Here is a 16,779-nt window from a genome sequence, read left to right on the forward strand (position 1 = left end):
AGGTCCAATAAGAGTTGAGCATGCAGTGAATGGTAGGTCTTAGGGAGCACTGAGGAATACAGTGACCTTGGCATACAAGTTGATAGATCTCTAAAGGTGGTGGCAAAACTTGATAAGGTAGCAAATGGGTTTTCGTGAAATAAAATACAAGGGTATATAGAACCTAGAACAATCCAGCACAGGAACAGACCCTTCAGCTCACAATGTTATGCCAAACCAATTAAATTAGATATCAAATAGCCAACTAACCTCTTCTGCTTACACAATGTCCACATCCTTCAATTTTTCTCATATGGTTCATCTAACCGTGTCTAAAAAATATGGAGGCCTTGGTACATTATAAAACCTAGCTCAGGTCACTACCAAAATATTTTTGTGCATAATTTTTGTCATCACAATATAGGAACCGTGTTTGCTTTGGAGCAGAGGAGATTTCCCAAAATGCTTGGATGGAGTGATTCAGGAATTGGAAGCGACTGAACTGAATGGATGCGCTTTCCTTGGAACTGAGAAGGTTAAGGGGAAGACCTGATAGTGGGATACAAATTTGAGGGACATAGATAAGGTGGATAATGTATTACTTTGCCACATAACAGATGTCAAATAATTAGTAGGCTTAGGTTTAAAGTGAGTAGGAGGGAATCTGAAAGGCGGGGGAGGGGGAGAGGAAGAGGGTGTTGCGATATGGAATGCACTGTCTGAGATGGTGGTGGAATCAGATCCTCATCATAGGCAGCTTCAGACCAAATGCTGGTAAATGAGATTAGTTTAGATTGGTAATTAATGGTGAGCATGGACATGATGGGTTAAAGGGAATGTTTCTTTGCATCTAACTTCAGTGCAGGCACCAAAAGTATGGCTATAGAATTTGCTGATGACAGAAAAACAGACAGGAAAGGAAGCTGATAGATAAAGTGGGCGGGCAAAAGAGGGGGAAGTGTAAAACAATGAGAAACTGAAAATGTTGATTTTGTTTAAAAAAAAATCAAAATTTAAGCATTGTTTAAATGAGAGATTGCAGCATTTTTCCCTTGTGCATGATTCATAAAAGCCCATTTTACATATACAGCATGTTCTTGTGAAAGCTAACAAAGCATTATTTGTAGCTGGGGGTAATAGAGCACAAAAGCAGAAGAAATAAATTATCTGCTGGAAAACCACAGTATGTCAAGCTATATTGCAGGAGGAAAGTAACAGTTGGCATTTCAAGCCAAAATCTTACATTAGGAGCACGTAAAGCACAAAAGCATAAGGACGTGATTTAGTTACATGGGGACTGTGGCACCAAATTTGGAATATAGGAACAATAATAGCTTCCTTATTTAAGGAAGGATGTTAATGCATTTGAAGTAGCTTACGTTTATTACGGGTGTCTTTAGAAGAATGAACCAGCTACTGGATTTGCAACTACTGGATTTTAGAAGAACAAGAGGGTACTTGACTGAAACAAAAAGTTCCTGAAAAGTCCTTGGCAGAATGAATGTGGAAATATTTCCTATTTTGTAATATAATTTTTATTGAATTTTCAAAAGGAATACATGAAAAAAAGAATCTACCCCCCCCCCCCCATATAAAGTCCTACCTAAAAAGAAAGAAAGGAAGAAAAGAACTGCCTGGGTATTGGAAGGTTTCCACATGCTCCACGGGATTCAAAATAAATTTGGTATAAATATTCGTTACTTTCCCCAAGTGACCAAAGTCTTTATCGGAGCACTTAAATATGCCATCCTATCTTTTGTAAAAAAGGGCGCCAAATATTCAAAAATGTTACATATTTGTCTCTTAAATTATAAGTAATTTTTTTGAGTGGAATAGGACTAGCCATTTCATTATTCCAACTATCCATACTTAAATACGAATCAGATTTCCAAGTAACTGCTATAGTCTTCTTAGCTACTGCCAATGCAATTTTAATAAATTCTTTCTGATATTTATTCAATTTGTTTCGGTTTTATCCCTTCAATATCACCTAATAGAAATAATACAGGGTTATGTGGAAGTTGAGTTCCAGTAATTTGTTCCAATAAAATTCTTAAATTTATCCAAAAGGGTTGAATTTTAAAACAAGACCAAGTAGAATGTAAAAAAGTACCAATTTCTTGATTACACCGAAAACATTTATCAGATAGATTTGAATTTAATCTATTTATTTTTTGCGGTGTAATATATAATTGGTGTAAAAAATTATATTGTACTAATCTAAGTCGAACATTTATTGTATTTGTCATACTGTCAAGACAAAGTCTCTTGACCAATTTGTTTAATCAATATTAATATTCAGATCTGTTTCCCATTTTTGCTTTGACTTATGGGTTCCTTGTTTAATTGTCTGTTCTTGAATCAAATTATACATACAAGAAATAAATTTTTTAATTTTCCCTTTTTGTATTAAAATTTCAATTTCATTAGGTTTTGGCAAAAACATTGTTTGACCCAGCTTACCTTTTAAGTAAGCTCTTAATTGAAAGTAACAAAAGAAAGTATTATTAGATATTTTATATTTATCCTTTAATTGTACAAATGACATCAATATACCTTGTTCAAAACAATCTCTTATAAATTTAATCCCTTTTTGGTACCAATTATATAAAAGTTGATTGTCCATTGTAAAAGGAATAAGTCTGTTTTGGAACAAAGGCCTCCTTGCTAATAGAGATTTCTGTGTTTCATTATCAACATTTATCTTATTCCATAGATCAATCAAATGCGTTAATATAGGAGATTCTTTTTTTTCCTGTATCAATTTAGATTCCCATTTATATATAAAATCTTCAGGTCTATTTTCTCCTATCTTGACTAGTTCTATTTTAATCCATGCTGGTTTTCGATCATCGAAGAAAGATGCAATAAATCTAAGTTGATTTGCTTTTAAAGTTTGGAAGTTGTAACCCTCCTAACCCAAATTTACATGTCAATTTTTCCAATGATATTCTTGACATTTTACCTTTCCAAAGAAATTTTCTCACACATTTATTTAACTCTTGAAAAAATTTCTGTGGCAATTGTATTGGTAATATTTGAAACAAATACTGTAATCTAGGAAATATATTCATTTTTATAACATTGACTCTACCTACTAATGTTATTGGTAATATCATCCATTTGTCAAGATCTTCTCGAATTTTTTTCAATAGTGGTAAATAATTAAATTTATATAAATTCTTTACATCATTATCAAGTCTTATACCTAAATACTTTATACCATTTACCGGCCATCTAAATTGGGTTACTAATCGACATTGACTATAGTCTCCTTTAGTAAGAGGTAAAATTTCACTTTTATCCCAATTTATTTTGTAACCTGATACCTTCCCATATTCATCCAATCTAGAAGATAATTTATGTAACGAATGTTGTGGGTTTGTTAAATAGATCAAAACATCATCGGCAAAAAGATTAATTTTATATTCCTCCTGATTAACTCTAAAACCCATAATATCTGGATCAATTCTAATTAGTTCTGCTAATGGCTCTATCGCCAATACAAATAAAGCAGGTGATAGTGGACAACCTTGTCTAGTTGACCCTTTTAACTGGAATGGTGTTGAAATTTGAGAGTTTGTCACTACTTTAGCTTTAGGGTTAGAATTTAAAGTTTTAATCCAATTTATAAAAGATGTTCCTAACTCATATTTTTCTAGTACTTTAAATAAAAAATCCCATTCTAATCTATCAAATGCTTTTTCCGCATCCAAAGCTACTACTATACTCTTCTCATCCCTTTTTTGTGCCAAATGAATTATACTGAGTAGCCGGGTTACATTATCTGCCAATTGTCTATTTTTAATAAATCCTGTTTGATCCATATGTATTAATTTTAGTAAATATTTAGATAATCTATTCGATAAAATTTTTGCTATTATTTTATAATCCGTATTCAATAGAGAAATAGGCCTGTATGATGTTGGTTTCATAGGATCTCTGTCTTTTTTTGGCAATACTATTACAATTGCTGTTGAAAAAGATTCTGCAAGTTTATGTATTTTTTCTGCTTGATGTATTGGTTCCATAAAGAAATAATAAATCTTTAAATTTTTTTATAAAATTCAGGTGGAAAACCATCTTCTCCTGGAGATTTATTACTTTGGAGTGATCCTAAAGCTTCTTCAACTTCTTTTAATGTAAAAGGCATATCTAATCCCTTCTGTTCTTCCAAATTCAATTTTGGAAGAGAAACTTGTGATAAAAACCTTTCTATCTCGTTAACATCATTTTGGGATTCTGGCTGATATAATTCAGAATAGAAATTTTTAAAGGTTTCATTTATTTCAAGAGGTTTATAAGATATTTTATTTGCATTTATTGTTTTGGAAGCTTGTTCTGTTTTCAACTGCCAGGCAAGAATTTTATGTGCTTTCTCACCTAACTCATAATACCTTTGTTTAGTTCTTATAATTGCTTTTTCCGTTCTATATGTCTGAAGCATATTATATTGTAACTTATTGACAAGTTGTTTTCGTTTTTCCTCTGACATATATCTTTGAGATTCTTTTTCTAATTTTGTAATCTCTTTTTCCAATTGATCTAGTTCTGCCATATATTCTTTCTTAATTTTAGACGTATAACTTATTATCTGGCCCCTAAGATATGCTTTCATCGCATCCCACAATATAAATTTATCATCCACTGAATGAAAATTTGAATCCAAAAAAAATTGAATCTGTTTTTTCATAAAATCACAAAAACCATGACGTTTTAATAATGTTGAATTAAATTTCCATCTATAAGCCACTTCTTCCTTATCAGCCATTATTATTGTCATTAATAAAGGGGAATGATCTGATAATATTCTTGCTTTATATTCCATATTTTTCACTCTGTGTTGAATATGCATTGATAATAGAAACAAATCTATCCTTGTAAAAGTTTTATGTCTATGGGAGTAGAACGAATAGTCTCTTTCTTTAGGATTGATTCTTCTCCATATATCAATCAGATTTAAATCCTTCATCAATGATAAAGTTAAATTTACTACCTTCGATTTTATAACAGCCTTGGTTGATCTATCTAAGACTGGGTCTAAGCAAAAATTAAAATCTCCTCCAATTAATATTTTTTCATGCGCATCCGCCAAATTCAGAAAAGCTTCTTGTATGAATTTTGCATCATTTTCGTTTGGTGCATAAATATTCATAAAAGTCCATAGTTCAGAAAAAAGTTGACAATGTATAATCACATATCTCCCCGCAAAATCAGTTATTACATTTTGTATTCTGATTGGTAACGTTTTATTGATCAAAATTGCTACTCCCCTCGCTTTTGAATTAAATGAAGCCGCAACAACACTACCCACCCAATCTCTCTTTAGTTTCTGATGTTCTGTTTCCATTAGGGGCGTTTCCTGTAAAAAAGCTAAACCTATCTTCATTTTTTTTAATATGTGTTAAGATTCTTTTTCTTTTCACTGGTCCATTAAGCCCGTTAACATTAAAACTCAAAAAAATTCAATAAATTAGTCATTATTCTTAACAAAGTTACTCCAATCTAAAACATTATTTATCTTCTCAACTCTCATAGTTCCTTGGGGAATCTCTTTAAACTTCACCATGTTGCTATGTGTTTCCCTCCCAACCTTCCAGGCAAAAAGAAAAAAGATAGAAAAAAAAAACAAAAAAAGAAAACACAAAATACTCCCCCACTAATGTTGTGAATGAAAGGATACACAACACTACCCCCCTCCATTTTACGGGTCGTGGCAAAAGCCACGCTTGCACACGACTAGCGTAGCAATCGATCAGTGCTTCTTCCAGCTCCCCTGCAACAAAAAAAATTATATATATATATAGACAAAATTAGTATTACTACTTCCAACTAATATTCCTCCAGTTTTAACCTTTCTTACCCCCCTCGTATAATTAATAATATATTTATACATTCATCCAGCTTCAAAAATCCAACAAGTCCATTCTTTAACCCAATCTTCATCTTCAATCTATCGTTCTCTCCTGGGTTTGTTCTTGTATCTGGTGAATATTCAGAGAATCTCGCACAAACTGCTCTGCTTTCTGGTAGTCATCAAAAAATCTTTTTTCTCCACCAGACAAAAAAATCTTCAAGGTTGCAGGATAGCGCAATGTAAATTGATAACCATGTTCCCATAGGGTTTTTTTCACTGAGTTAAATTTCTTCCTTCTCTTCAAAAGTTCGTAACTTATATCAGGGTAGAAAAAAACTTTGTTCCCTGCCATTTTCAATGGCCCTTTTCTATCTTTGGCAGCTCAAGCAGCTGCCTGTAGAATCCTTTCCTTGTCTTGAAATCTTAAGAATTTTATTAAAATCGATCGTGGATATTGGTCATCTTTTGGGTTTGGTCTTAAAGCTCTATGTGCCCGCTCAATTTCAATTGGTCGAACCTCCTCTTCCATTTGCAAAACATCCGGGATCCATCTTTGAAAAAATTCTATTGGTTTATCTCCCTCCGTACCTTCTTTAAGACCAACAATTTTAATATTATTACGTCTACTAAAATTTTCCAACATGTCCACTTTCTCCAAGAGTCGGTTTCTTTCCGAATTCCAGACAAGCAGATCATTTTCTGTTTTTTCCACTCTATCATTCATATGCCCCATTGCTCTTTCCATCTTCTGAAGCTTCTTATCCATTTTGTCCTGTCTTGCCATAACTTTATCATAGCACATCTTCGTATCTCTCTCTTCTCTTACTTTTCTTAATTCAGCTGTTAACTGCAATATAGCCTCTCTCATATCTCTATCATCTCCTTTACTTCCAATCGCTTCCAATTCTTCCTCCTCTTCCTCATCTGTGTTCTCTGCAGAATCCAATTCTGACTCTGAGTCATTTTCAATTGCAGTGGCTGTCGGTTCTTGTAGTTTGCATTGTGTCGATTTGCGCATGCGCATTTCCGGTGTCTCCTTCGAAGAAGCCGTTACCACCGCCATTGCTCCCTGTTCTACCGAAGGAGATCCAACCTGAGTCCGAGGCTCCATCGTTGCAGTAGGCCCTTTTTTCTTCCCGTCTCGCGGCTGCTTCGCAACAGCAGACTTCTTTTGTTGCGGTTTAGGAGGCATATCGTAAAGTAGTCTTACAAAGTTTATAAATAGTTTTCAGAAAATATTTACTAACTTTGTTTTGCTTAAACGGTACTTTACTGATTTGTTGCGGGAGAGCTGATTTACACGTCTCAATCCCACGTCATCATGTGGCGCCCCCCCCCCCCACGAAATATTTCCTATTGTGCTGAAAGCTAGGGGCTGATGTTTACAAATAAAGGGTCACCCACTTAAAGTGTAGATTAAGCCAGTATCTTTTTCCCTCCAAGGAGCGCGAGTCTTTAGAAGAGTGGTGGTAGCAGAATCTTTGAATATTTTAAAATAGAGCAGAAAGGTAAGTGACAGAGCAGTGAAGCACAGGAAAAGGCCCTTCAGCCCATGCTTACACTGACGGGATGCTAACTGAAACTGCACATCCCTGCACTTAATCAATAACTCTCCATTCCCTGTCTGTTCCTATGTCTTAGTAAGTGCCACTGTCGTATTTGCTTCCTCCACATTGTTAGTAGTTCAATGCTAACCATCATCTATACAAAAGAATTGCCTTGCAAATCACCTTTAAACTTTCTCTTTCATCTTAAACCCAAGCCCTCCAGTATTCATATTTCCACCCCAGGAAAATAACCCCATCGATATCAACCCTATCGATGCCTCTCACACTTTTACATCAGTGGCATCTCAGCCTCCAGAAAAAAAAAATAATACAAGTTTGTCTAACCTCTCCTTATAACTAATACTCAATAATCCAGGCAACACCTTAGTGCACCTCTTCCATACCCTCTCCAAAATCCTCATGTCCTCTTTGTAATGCAGTGACTATAACAGCACACACTACTTTAAATGTGGTCTTACCAAAATGCTATAGTTGCAACATGACATCCTAACTTTTATACTTAGTGGGCCCCCACCTATGAAGACATGTATGCCTTCTTTACCCTCTATCTACATGTACATCACTTTCAGGGAGTTATGGACTTGCACCCCAGCATCCTTGTACATCAGTGAGAAGAGCCCTGACAGTTGCTGTGCACCTTCCTCTTACATTTGACCTCCTAAGTACAACACATCACGCCGTCTAAATTAAACTGCACATATAACACTTCTCTGCCCAATTTACAACTGGCCTACATACTACTGAATCATCTGACTGTCCCAAATCTCTTGCCTTTACAAATCTGTGTAGATGCTATCTCAAAATAATCACCTCCAATGATTTTCCTACCACATCGCAAGCATGGTACAAAATTAAGGTTAAAAATCAGATCTGGCATAGACTTATTAAATAGCAGAGTGAGCTTGTGGGGTTTAGAGGCCTATGCCTTCTCATTCTTCACGCAAGGTTATGTATGCATAAAACGAAAACATACATTTGTACTAGTTATGTTAACTGGCTTTCAAAAGAAACAAATATTCACACATGAAGCACTTTTTCATCCAAATTCCAATACTGTGACAGCATAGCTTATGTAATTGCTCACCTAAATAAAAACTGTCTGTTCAGATTAGAAACATCTATTGTGTCCATATCAATGACATCAATCTGTCTGAAGCCCATTAGACCCTGCAGAAGGAACACATGGGTTTAGTGGTAACAAGCAAAAAATAATCCTTGTGCATTGTTAGATCAGATTGAAATGTTGACTTGTTCAGAAAAATATAGTTGAAAAGCACAAAAAACAAAGAACTGCTTCATTTATTCCAACACATTCTTCTTGAATATGATCTGCCATTTTTTGCAGAAATCAGTGAAATACATATTCAATGAACAGGTTAGAGGAAGGAACCTAACTCAACAATTCAAGGCTTCCACATACACCAAGCAAATTACATCTTTAATATCAACTGTGTACAACATTCCTTGGGACCAAGGTGCACAACATGGTACATATAACTCACACACATAATACAAAGTCATATTATCACCAGTAAATTAAGGTGCATTTATGACACAAGTTAAAAAGTAATCAGTATAATGCTGCTGCCACTTCATGTCTGATGCAATCTGGAAGGTGGCAGGGAGTTCAGTCATCTTACGGCCCAGGGGTAGAAACTGTTTCCCATTCCAACAGCTCTTGTCTTAATTCTACAGTTCCTCCAGCCTGATGGTAGGGGGGCCAAAGAGATTGTTGGATAGATGGGAGCAGTCCTAATAAATAACTAATGGGTGGAAGAGAGACCCCAATGATCCTCTTAGTAGTCCTTGCAATCCTCTGTAAGGACTTGCAGTCAGATGCCTAACAATTCCTGTACCAGATGGTGATGCAGCTGGTCAGGACACTCTCGATTGTACTCTTGTAAAAATTTGTTCAAATGGGGGGGGGGGGGGGGAGGGAACGCCCGCTCTCATCCACTCTTCAAATTATAGAAACATTTTTCTATTAGAATTCAGATTCGGTTGTTGAAATTCCACAACAAAATGTCAATTCAACAGTCCTAAACCTAGGCACATAGCAATCAATGGACATGCACTGTACAAAAATTTTTTTAGCAAAATAATAAGAGGCTAAGATTTTTTTAAAGATACAAATTCCATAATAAACAAAAGGTGAGATGATAATGGAACTGATTGGAATATGCTTAGTATTTAAAGATCCAGCTCCAAGAGTAGCAATCCAAATTTTTTTTTTTAACATTTGTGAACTGTTTTTCTTCAATGAAAAAAAGTTTATGTAAAATGCAATTTAGTTGTATTTCCATGGGATATAGTAACACTCATTTCCCATTCCTAACTGACAAACTTGGGTCGTTTTCAGTATCAACTATATGCAGGCACACAGTGGATTCACCAAAGTTCTTCAGGACATAATTACAAATGTGATTCTGTAACAAGCCATTATTTCTCTGCTCACCATAACAAACACTCGCTTTATTTCAGATATGCCTAACTGACCAAACTGAAATTACCAGCTGCATTTGAAATCATCTCTAGGCTATTGGTCCAGGCTGACAAATTTCTAACACCACTCTCACAATTAGCCAACTATGCCTTACATTGCATCAGAAGGAAAACTTATGGGTTTATTTCAAATTACAAATTGCAATCTGGTGATTTCATAACATAATATAAAATTACAACAAAATGAAATACATTACCAGATTTTTAAGGAGCTCACATCCCAAACCACCTGCACCAATAACAAGGACTTTGCAGGTCTCTAGCAGAAACTGGAGTGACTGAAATGAGAAATACCATAGTTCAGTCCAAACCAGAAGGGAAAAAAAAACCCAGTTTACAGATTTATGATAAATATTTTGACTGGAAATTAAATCTACAATAAAGAAAACATACATCTTTAAAAGAACAATTTCAGTTTTCAGTCCACCCACCAACACCAGACAAAGAAACCAGCTTACATTAAATATTTTCTCTTCAGAATGCTGGATTATCCATATAAAGGGAGAGAATGATACAACTTTCATAACTGTTACATTATGCAAAATGAACTCCTGAATCTTTTGAATACAACTGCCACCTTTAAATATGGACAAATTGAGTATACAATATTTGATGCCAAAACAGAATAGTTAACATTTTGCAATCTGGATCATAAGAGTTAAAGCATCAGCACCTGCAGGACACAGTCTAGGAATAATGTACATTATTAAAGCATAGTTCCTGAGCATCTAATTTTGGTATGGTAATGAAAAGATACCACAATCTCATTACGATAGTCTGGTCAAATTCCATATGTGCACACTTTTAAGACTGTGTAATGTCCAGCAAGGACCCTCTCAGTTAAATGATTTATAAAACCAAATGATGAGACCTTCATCCCCATCATCAGCATTAGATACAAAGCCTAATCCCATGTGTAAAAAACAAAGGGCTAAGTTTAGCCCTTGTTTAACTACTAAAAATGTTAACTGCCAGCAAGGGAGGACAATTGCATTTTCCCTACATACAAAACAAGCAAATCTCCATGGTCTGTGCATCCCTTCCGATAGAAAATAAGTTGTAATTAGGGTTTTAAAATTTGTTTGTAAAATAAGTGGATGCAGTTGTAAAAACTGAAGATTTTTTTTTTGCTTCTAGATATTAGTAGTGAAAAGAGGTCAATACAAACAGCAGGTGGTAGAATGTATAAGAAGAGGGATAAAGGTGGCTTGTTTTTACAGAATGTTTTAGACTCATAAGCTAACATATCTGAAGGATCAGTGCATGTATCAATTTCTCAAAACATTGTGCAATGGAAGTTAAGATCAAGTATAGTCCGATGCAGAGGTTAAATGCTGAATACATAATGAACCAGAGATGATGTTACTTTGCATGTATAAACCTTTAAAATGAGATTTACAAATTTGTTCATTTATAAAAGGAAAAACATCAGTCTCAAAAATCCCAATGAGTAGATTAGTCTATGTGTTTCTCATTAATAGACAAGGAACCAAGAGAAAATTGAGGTTGAGGTTACTTAAAGCAAGCAGCAGCGAACATAGCTTGACAATTCACAGATAGTTTAATAGAGTTAAACAGTAGTAATTACAGAACACAAAGATATCACTTAGTTTAACTACTTTACAGTGGTGTTTATTCAAGAACATGAAGCACAATTTGACATTCCATTCCTCACCCATGGCCCATCTTCCAATATAATCATGGCTAATCTACATGAGCATAACTTTTTACAACTAATCCTTGAACAACCAAAAATTTATTTTTTTTGTCTTGAATATACTTTCACAGCCTTTTTTTTTATTAAGGACACAATATGAGACAATAGACAATAGGTGCAGGAGTAGGCCATTCAGCCCTCCGAGCCAGCACCGCCATTCACTGTGATCATAGCTGATCATCCACAATCAGTACCCTTTTCCTGCCTTCCCCCATATCCCTTCACTCCGCTATCTTTAAGAGCTCTATCTAACTTTTTTTTTGAAAGAATCCAGAGAATTGGCCTCCACTGCCTTCAGAGGTAGAGCATTCCACAGAACTACAACCCTCTGTGTGAAAAAGTTTTTCCTCAACTCCTTTCTAAATTGTCTACCCCTTATTCTTAAACTGTGGCCTCTGGTTGTGGACTACCCCAACATCAGGAACATATTTCCTGCCTCCAGCGTGTCCAATCCCTTAATAATCTTATATGCTTCAACCAGGTCCCCTCTCATCCTTCTAAATTCCAGTGTATACAACCCCAGCCGCTCCAATCTTTCAACAAATGACAGTCCCGCCATCCCGGGAATTAACCTCGTGAACCTACTCTGCACTCCCTGAATAGCTAGAATGTCCTTCCTCAAATTTGGAGACCAAAACTGTACACAATATTCCAGGTGTGGTCTCACCAGGGCCCTGAACAACTGCAAGAAAGACCTCTTTGCTCCTATACTCAACTCCCCTTGTTATGAAGGCCGGCATGCCATTAGTTTTCTTCACTGCCTGCTGTACCTGCATGCTTACTTTCAGTGAAATGAGATGAAGAAATTTCATTTCGATCAGAATCTCTGAAGCTTATTTTGAAAATGATTCGAAATTCTGGAAGACCAACAAAAGAAAACATCTTCCCTGCATCTACTGTCAAGTGCAAAATTCTTTTGGAACTTCTCATTCTTCGAAACATGAAAGCACACAAATCTAATTAGCTAATTTTAAAGGACAAATATTCCATTTGGAAACAGCCTTTACATACATCCTCACCAGTTGACCTCAACAAATTGCACCCTTGATTACAGATTCATGTACTCACATTTATAAGGGAAAAATCTGACTCAAAACTAAAACATAATGAAATAAGATTGTGCATATCGAAAGTGAATGAAAACTCACAAATGTTAATTTGAAATAACAATTATTTGATCAGAGTAGCCACCGTTTTATCAAACCATAAAAATACAGAACTAAAGTTAAAATTGACTTCAAACAATAACTTATATGAATTAAAGCAAATGGACAGCATTTTAGCTGTTGAGCTTCAGGTTTCAAGTCAGAGGTAGCTCTCCATGTTTTGTTAGCTTCCTGAGTTAGCTTTTGCATGAAACAGCTAATTACGACAGGATAGCAAGAACATGCAGCAAAACAAATAAGAAGAGCTGCAAGCCAGCAAGAAACTCTGATTTATAATAATGTTTTCTCACTTCAGTACTTGGTTCAAAGTCAGGATGTGTGAACGGGCCTGCACGCTCAAGGAACTTCTTCACATGATTCCAGCGACCTTCCCAGTCTCCAGTGTCCCCATACCCACCATCAACAGCCATTCTGCACAGAACACAATAAATAACTAGAAGTTCAGTTTTCACAACACAAAAATCAGATGAGAATTATTGAAAATATCCTTAAGATTAGATTTAAAAACACAGATTAAAAGATATAATATCAAAGTTTAAAAAATTTAAGCAATCCCACACTTATTACGCAGGGAGTCCAACTAAAGAAAATAGAGAGACGGAACTACAATATTAGTAATCAAACACTACAATATCTGTAACAGGGGAGGGAGGGTAAAACAAAGGACAAAGCAGAGGCTTGACCATATTAAGCAGCCAAAAACTGTATACATCAATAACCTAAAACACAGACAGAAAGTGTTGGAAATATTCAGCAGAACAGGTAGCATGTGAAGAGGAAGTGTTAACATTTCAGGTCAAATCTTTCATCAGAAACTGCCTGGCCTGCTGAGCATTTCTAGAGTTTTCCATTTTTATTTCAGACTAAATGATTCATATGCCTCTGGCATATCATACTCAGAACTAAAGAGATTCTTAATCAATAAATATATGGGATTGTCCCCCAGACCCCTTTTCAAAGTTTTATGGCAGTGCATTCATGAAGTCTCATACTTTCCCAACCAAGAAAGGTCAACTAGGGGTAAACAGAAATTCTGCAGACGCTGTAAATCCAGAGGAAAACACACAAAATGCTGGAGGAACTCAACAGGCCAGGCAGCATCTATGGAAATGAATAAACAGTTGCTGTTTCGAGTTGAGACCCTTCATTGGGACTGCAAGGTCACCAGGGAGAACTTTTTTTCTTTTGGGTGAGAATTACAGCTGTTGCACATTAGAGATAAAATTATAAGTGCATTTCAAGAAATATACTAAATTAATTTTAAAGCAAAACCAAATACAATTGTAAATTTTAAATCATGATAATTCTATTTGAGGCACAGTCTTTGAAATTCAGATTTGTTCTATTTAAATGTACACAATAACTGCTCTTGCAGAAATGGTACAAGTGGGAGGTTAGGTTGACAATTTACATCGTGCCAATAAATGCCAGGGTGATTTAACAATTCCAACATTTTACATTTAATTACAAATATATATAATTCCTGACTGAAAGTCCATTTAGATCCTCATCTTAAAATTTTATTCCTCCAAGCAGTTACTCTCTCGAGTTTGGGATAAAATAAAAATGCAGGTTGCGGCCGGCCGGCTGGTGGGTTGATCCCGCTGCCTGTAGCTGCAGCTCACAGCGAGTTCCTGGCCCGGCCCGCAGCCTCACCTCACACAAGCAGAAACCAGGGCTGCTACATTCATTCAACACTAACTTGTCAGTGTGCTCTTCTACTTTCCTTCTTTTCTTCTCCCTAAAGAAAGAGAGAATAAAAGAAGGTTCAGACGTGCTCACCCAAGAGAAGAATGGGCAGAAGTCAACGTGAAAAAAAAGCCTAAAGCGGCTGCAGCTCACGCAGAGATACTCACGGCTCCGCTACATCCGCCATATTTTCCCTCCCCCCTCCCACAATCCACTAGGAAGGAAGGGCAAAGGCTGCCTCTTTTTTTAGCCAATCGGGTGCTCCCGGGGTGCACCGCGGCCGCTTGCGGGGTCCAGGCTGGAGAGAAGAGGGGTGGCGAGTTCTCCTGTGAAGGGAGACTCGGTTGTCAGGGGTAACAAACATCGGAACTTGTGGCCTTTGTTAAGCTCCACACCTCCTACCAGCCTTTTCACCAAAGAATTCCATCTGTGGTATGGTTCTGGTTTGTGACACACCTGAGGGAAATGTAAGTCTCTCATAGTTTGTATACATCCAGATAAATCACCTCCTCAGCCTCATCTGTTTCAGTGAAAATAAACCCAATTCTGTTAATTCTTCTTTAATTAATCTATCTCTCAGTATTCCCATTGAGTATTATGCATGGTGCTGGAGGAACTCAGCTGGTCAGGCAGCATTAGTGAAGGGAAGTGGACAGTCCACTCTTTGCAATCCTTACTAAACCCGACTGATTCCTCTGGAATGCTACCACATCTTTCCTATTTTGTATTGACCAGAAGAGTACATAGTATCTTCTATCTACCTACCCACCCACACGATCAAGCAACTGCTCTCCGTTTGTCAAAGAGTATGCAAACCCTACATTGACCTCATTAGGCACCTCGGAACCCACAAGGCTAGTGTTGAAACAAGCCATCCATAATTCAGAGCGATGGCTTGTAAACACTCAATTCCTAGCTTCTTTATAGCAGGTGATTGCCAAACTGAAGGGAAATTTTTCATTGATCTTCTCAAAACTCAGCATACCATCCCATCTCCTGTACTCAATTCATTGATTTATGAAGACCAGTGTGCCAAACCCTGTCTACAGTACCTGTGACACCACTTTCAAGGAATTATGGATCTGTATTCCCAGATACCTCTGTTCCACCACTCTCCTCTTTGCCCTATCGCTCACTGTGTAAGATCTACCCTGTTTGATCCTCCCAAAGTGCAACACTCACACTTGTCTGCATTCAATTTCATCTTCCATTTTCAGTCCAATTTTCCAGCTGGTCCAGATCCCACTTCAAGCTTTGCAAGTCTTCCTTGCTACCACTACACCTCCAATCTTGGTGTCATCTGCAAATTTGCATCCAGTTTACCACATTATCATCCAGATCGTTGATGTACATGATAAACAGCAATGGACCCACCGCTGATTCCTGCGGTATACCACTAGTCACAGACCTCCAGTCAGAGAGGCAACCATTTACAGCTGCTGTCTATCTTCTTCTGCGAAGCCAATGTCTAATCCAGTTTACTACCTCATCGTGCATGGCAAGTGACTGAACCTTCTTTACCAACCTCCCATGCAGGTCCTTGTCAAAGTTCTTGCTAAAATCCATGCAGCCAACATCCACTGCCTTGCCTTCATCAACTTTCTTGGTAACATCCAAGATTGGTTAGAGAAGACTTACCATGCACAAAACTGTGTTGACTATCCCAAATTGGTTCTTGTCTATCCAAATACTTATATATCCAGTACCTTAGAATACCTTCCAATAACTTTCCTACTACTGATGTCAGGCTCACCAGCCTATATTTTCCTGGCTTATTCTTAGAGCCTTTCTTAAATAACAGAACAACATTAACTCTCCTCTGGCACCTCAACCGTGGCTAAGGATGCTTTAAATATCTCTGCTAGGACCCCTCAGGATTTATCAAGACTGCAAACATCTCCTCCTCTGTAATCTGTATAGGGTCCATGACCTCGCTGCTACATTTCCTCATATCTATAGACTCTATGTCCATCTACCAAGTAAATACAGATGCAAAAAAATTAATTTAGGATCTTCCCCATCTTTTTTGGCTCCACACATAGTTTACCACTCTGATCTTCCAGAGGACCAATTTTGTCCCTTGCTATCCTTTTGCTCTTAATATATCTGTAGAAGCCCTTACGATTCTCCTTCATCTTGTCTGCTAGAGCAACCTCATGTATTCTTTGAGCCCTCCTGATTTTCTTCTTATGAGTTCTCTTGCACATAAAGGTTCCCTAAACCTGTTATCCTTGCCTTTTATCCTGACAGGAACATAAAAACTCTGTACTCTCAATTTTTCACTTTTGAAGTCCTCCCATT

General features: G+C 36.6%; 1 protein-coding gene across 5 annotated transcripts in view; it reads right to left on the reverse strand.

Annotated features, from left to right (window-relative positions):
- uba3 (ubiquitin-like modifier activating enzyme 3) overlaps positions 1–14,704 on the reverse strand; it is a 44,471-nt gene extending 29,767 nt beyond the window's left edge. Inside the window, exons 1-5 of one of the 5 annotated variants that reach the window (XM_072280539.1) lie at positions 14,646–14,704; positions 14,492–14,530; positions 13,080–13,200; positions 10,104–10,184; positions 8,489–8,571 (exon numbers count right to left, since the gene is read on the reverse strand). In XM_072280539.1, the coding sequence (XP_072136640.1) occupies positions 8,489–8,571; positions 10,104–10,184; positions 13,080–13,200; positions 14,492–14,530; positions 14,646–14,665 (344 nt within the window). In that variant the 5' untranslated portion in view covers positions 14,666–14,704. Of the gene's footprint in view, positions 1–8,488; positions 8,572–10,103; positions 10,185–13,079; positions 13,201–14,445; positions 14,531–14,571 lie in introns of those variants that run through there. The other 4 variants (XM_072280543.1, XM_072280542.1, XM_072280544.1 and 1 more) reach the window with 4 other exon arrangements.
- Between the last annotated feature and the right edge of the window lie 2,075 nt (positions 14,705–16,779).

This window comes from Mobula birostris, chromosome 16 (assembly GCF_030028105.1).
Source record: "Mobula birostris isolate sMobBir1 chromosome 16, sMobBir1.hap1, whole genome shotgun sequence".
In the NCBI taxonomy this organism is placed as follows: domain Eukaryota; kingdom Metazoa; phylum Chordata; class Chondrichthyes; order Myliobatiformes; family Myliobatidae; genus Mobula; species Mobula birostris.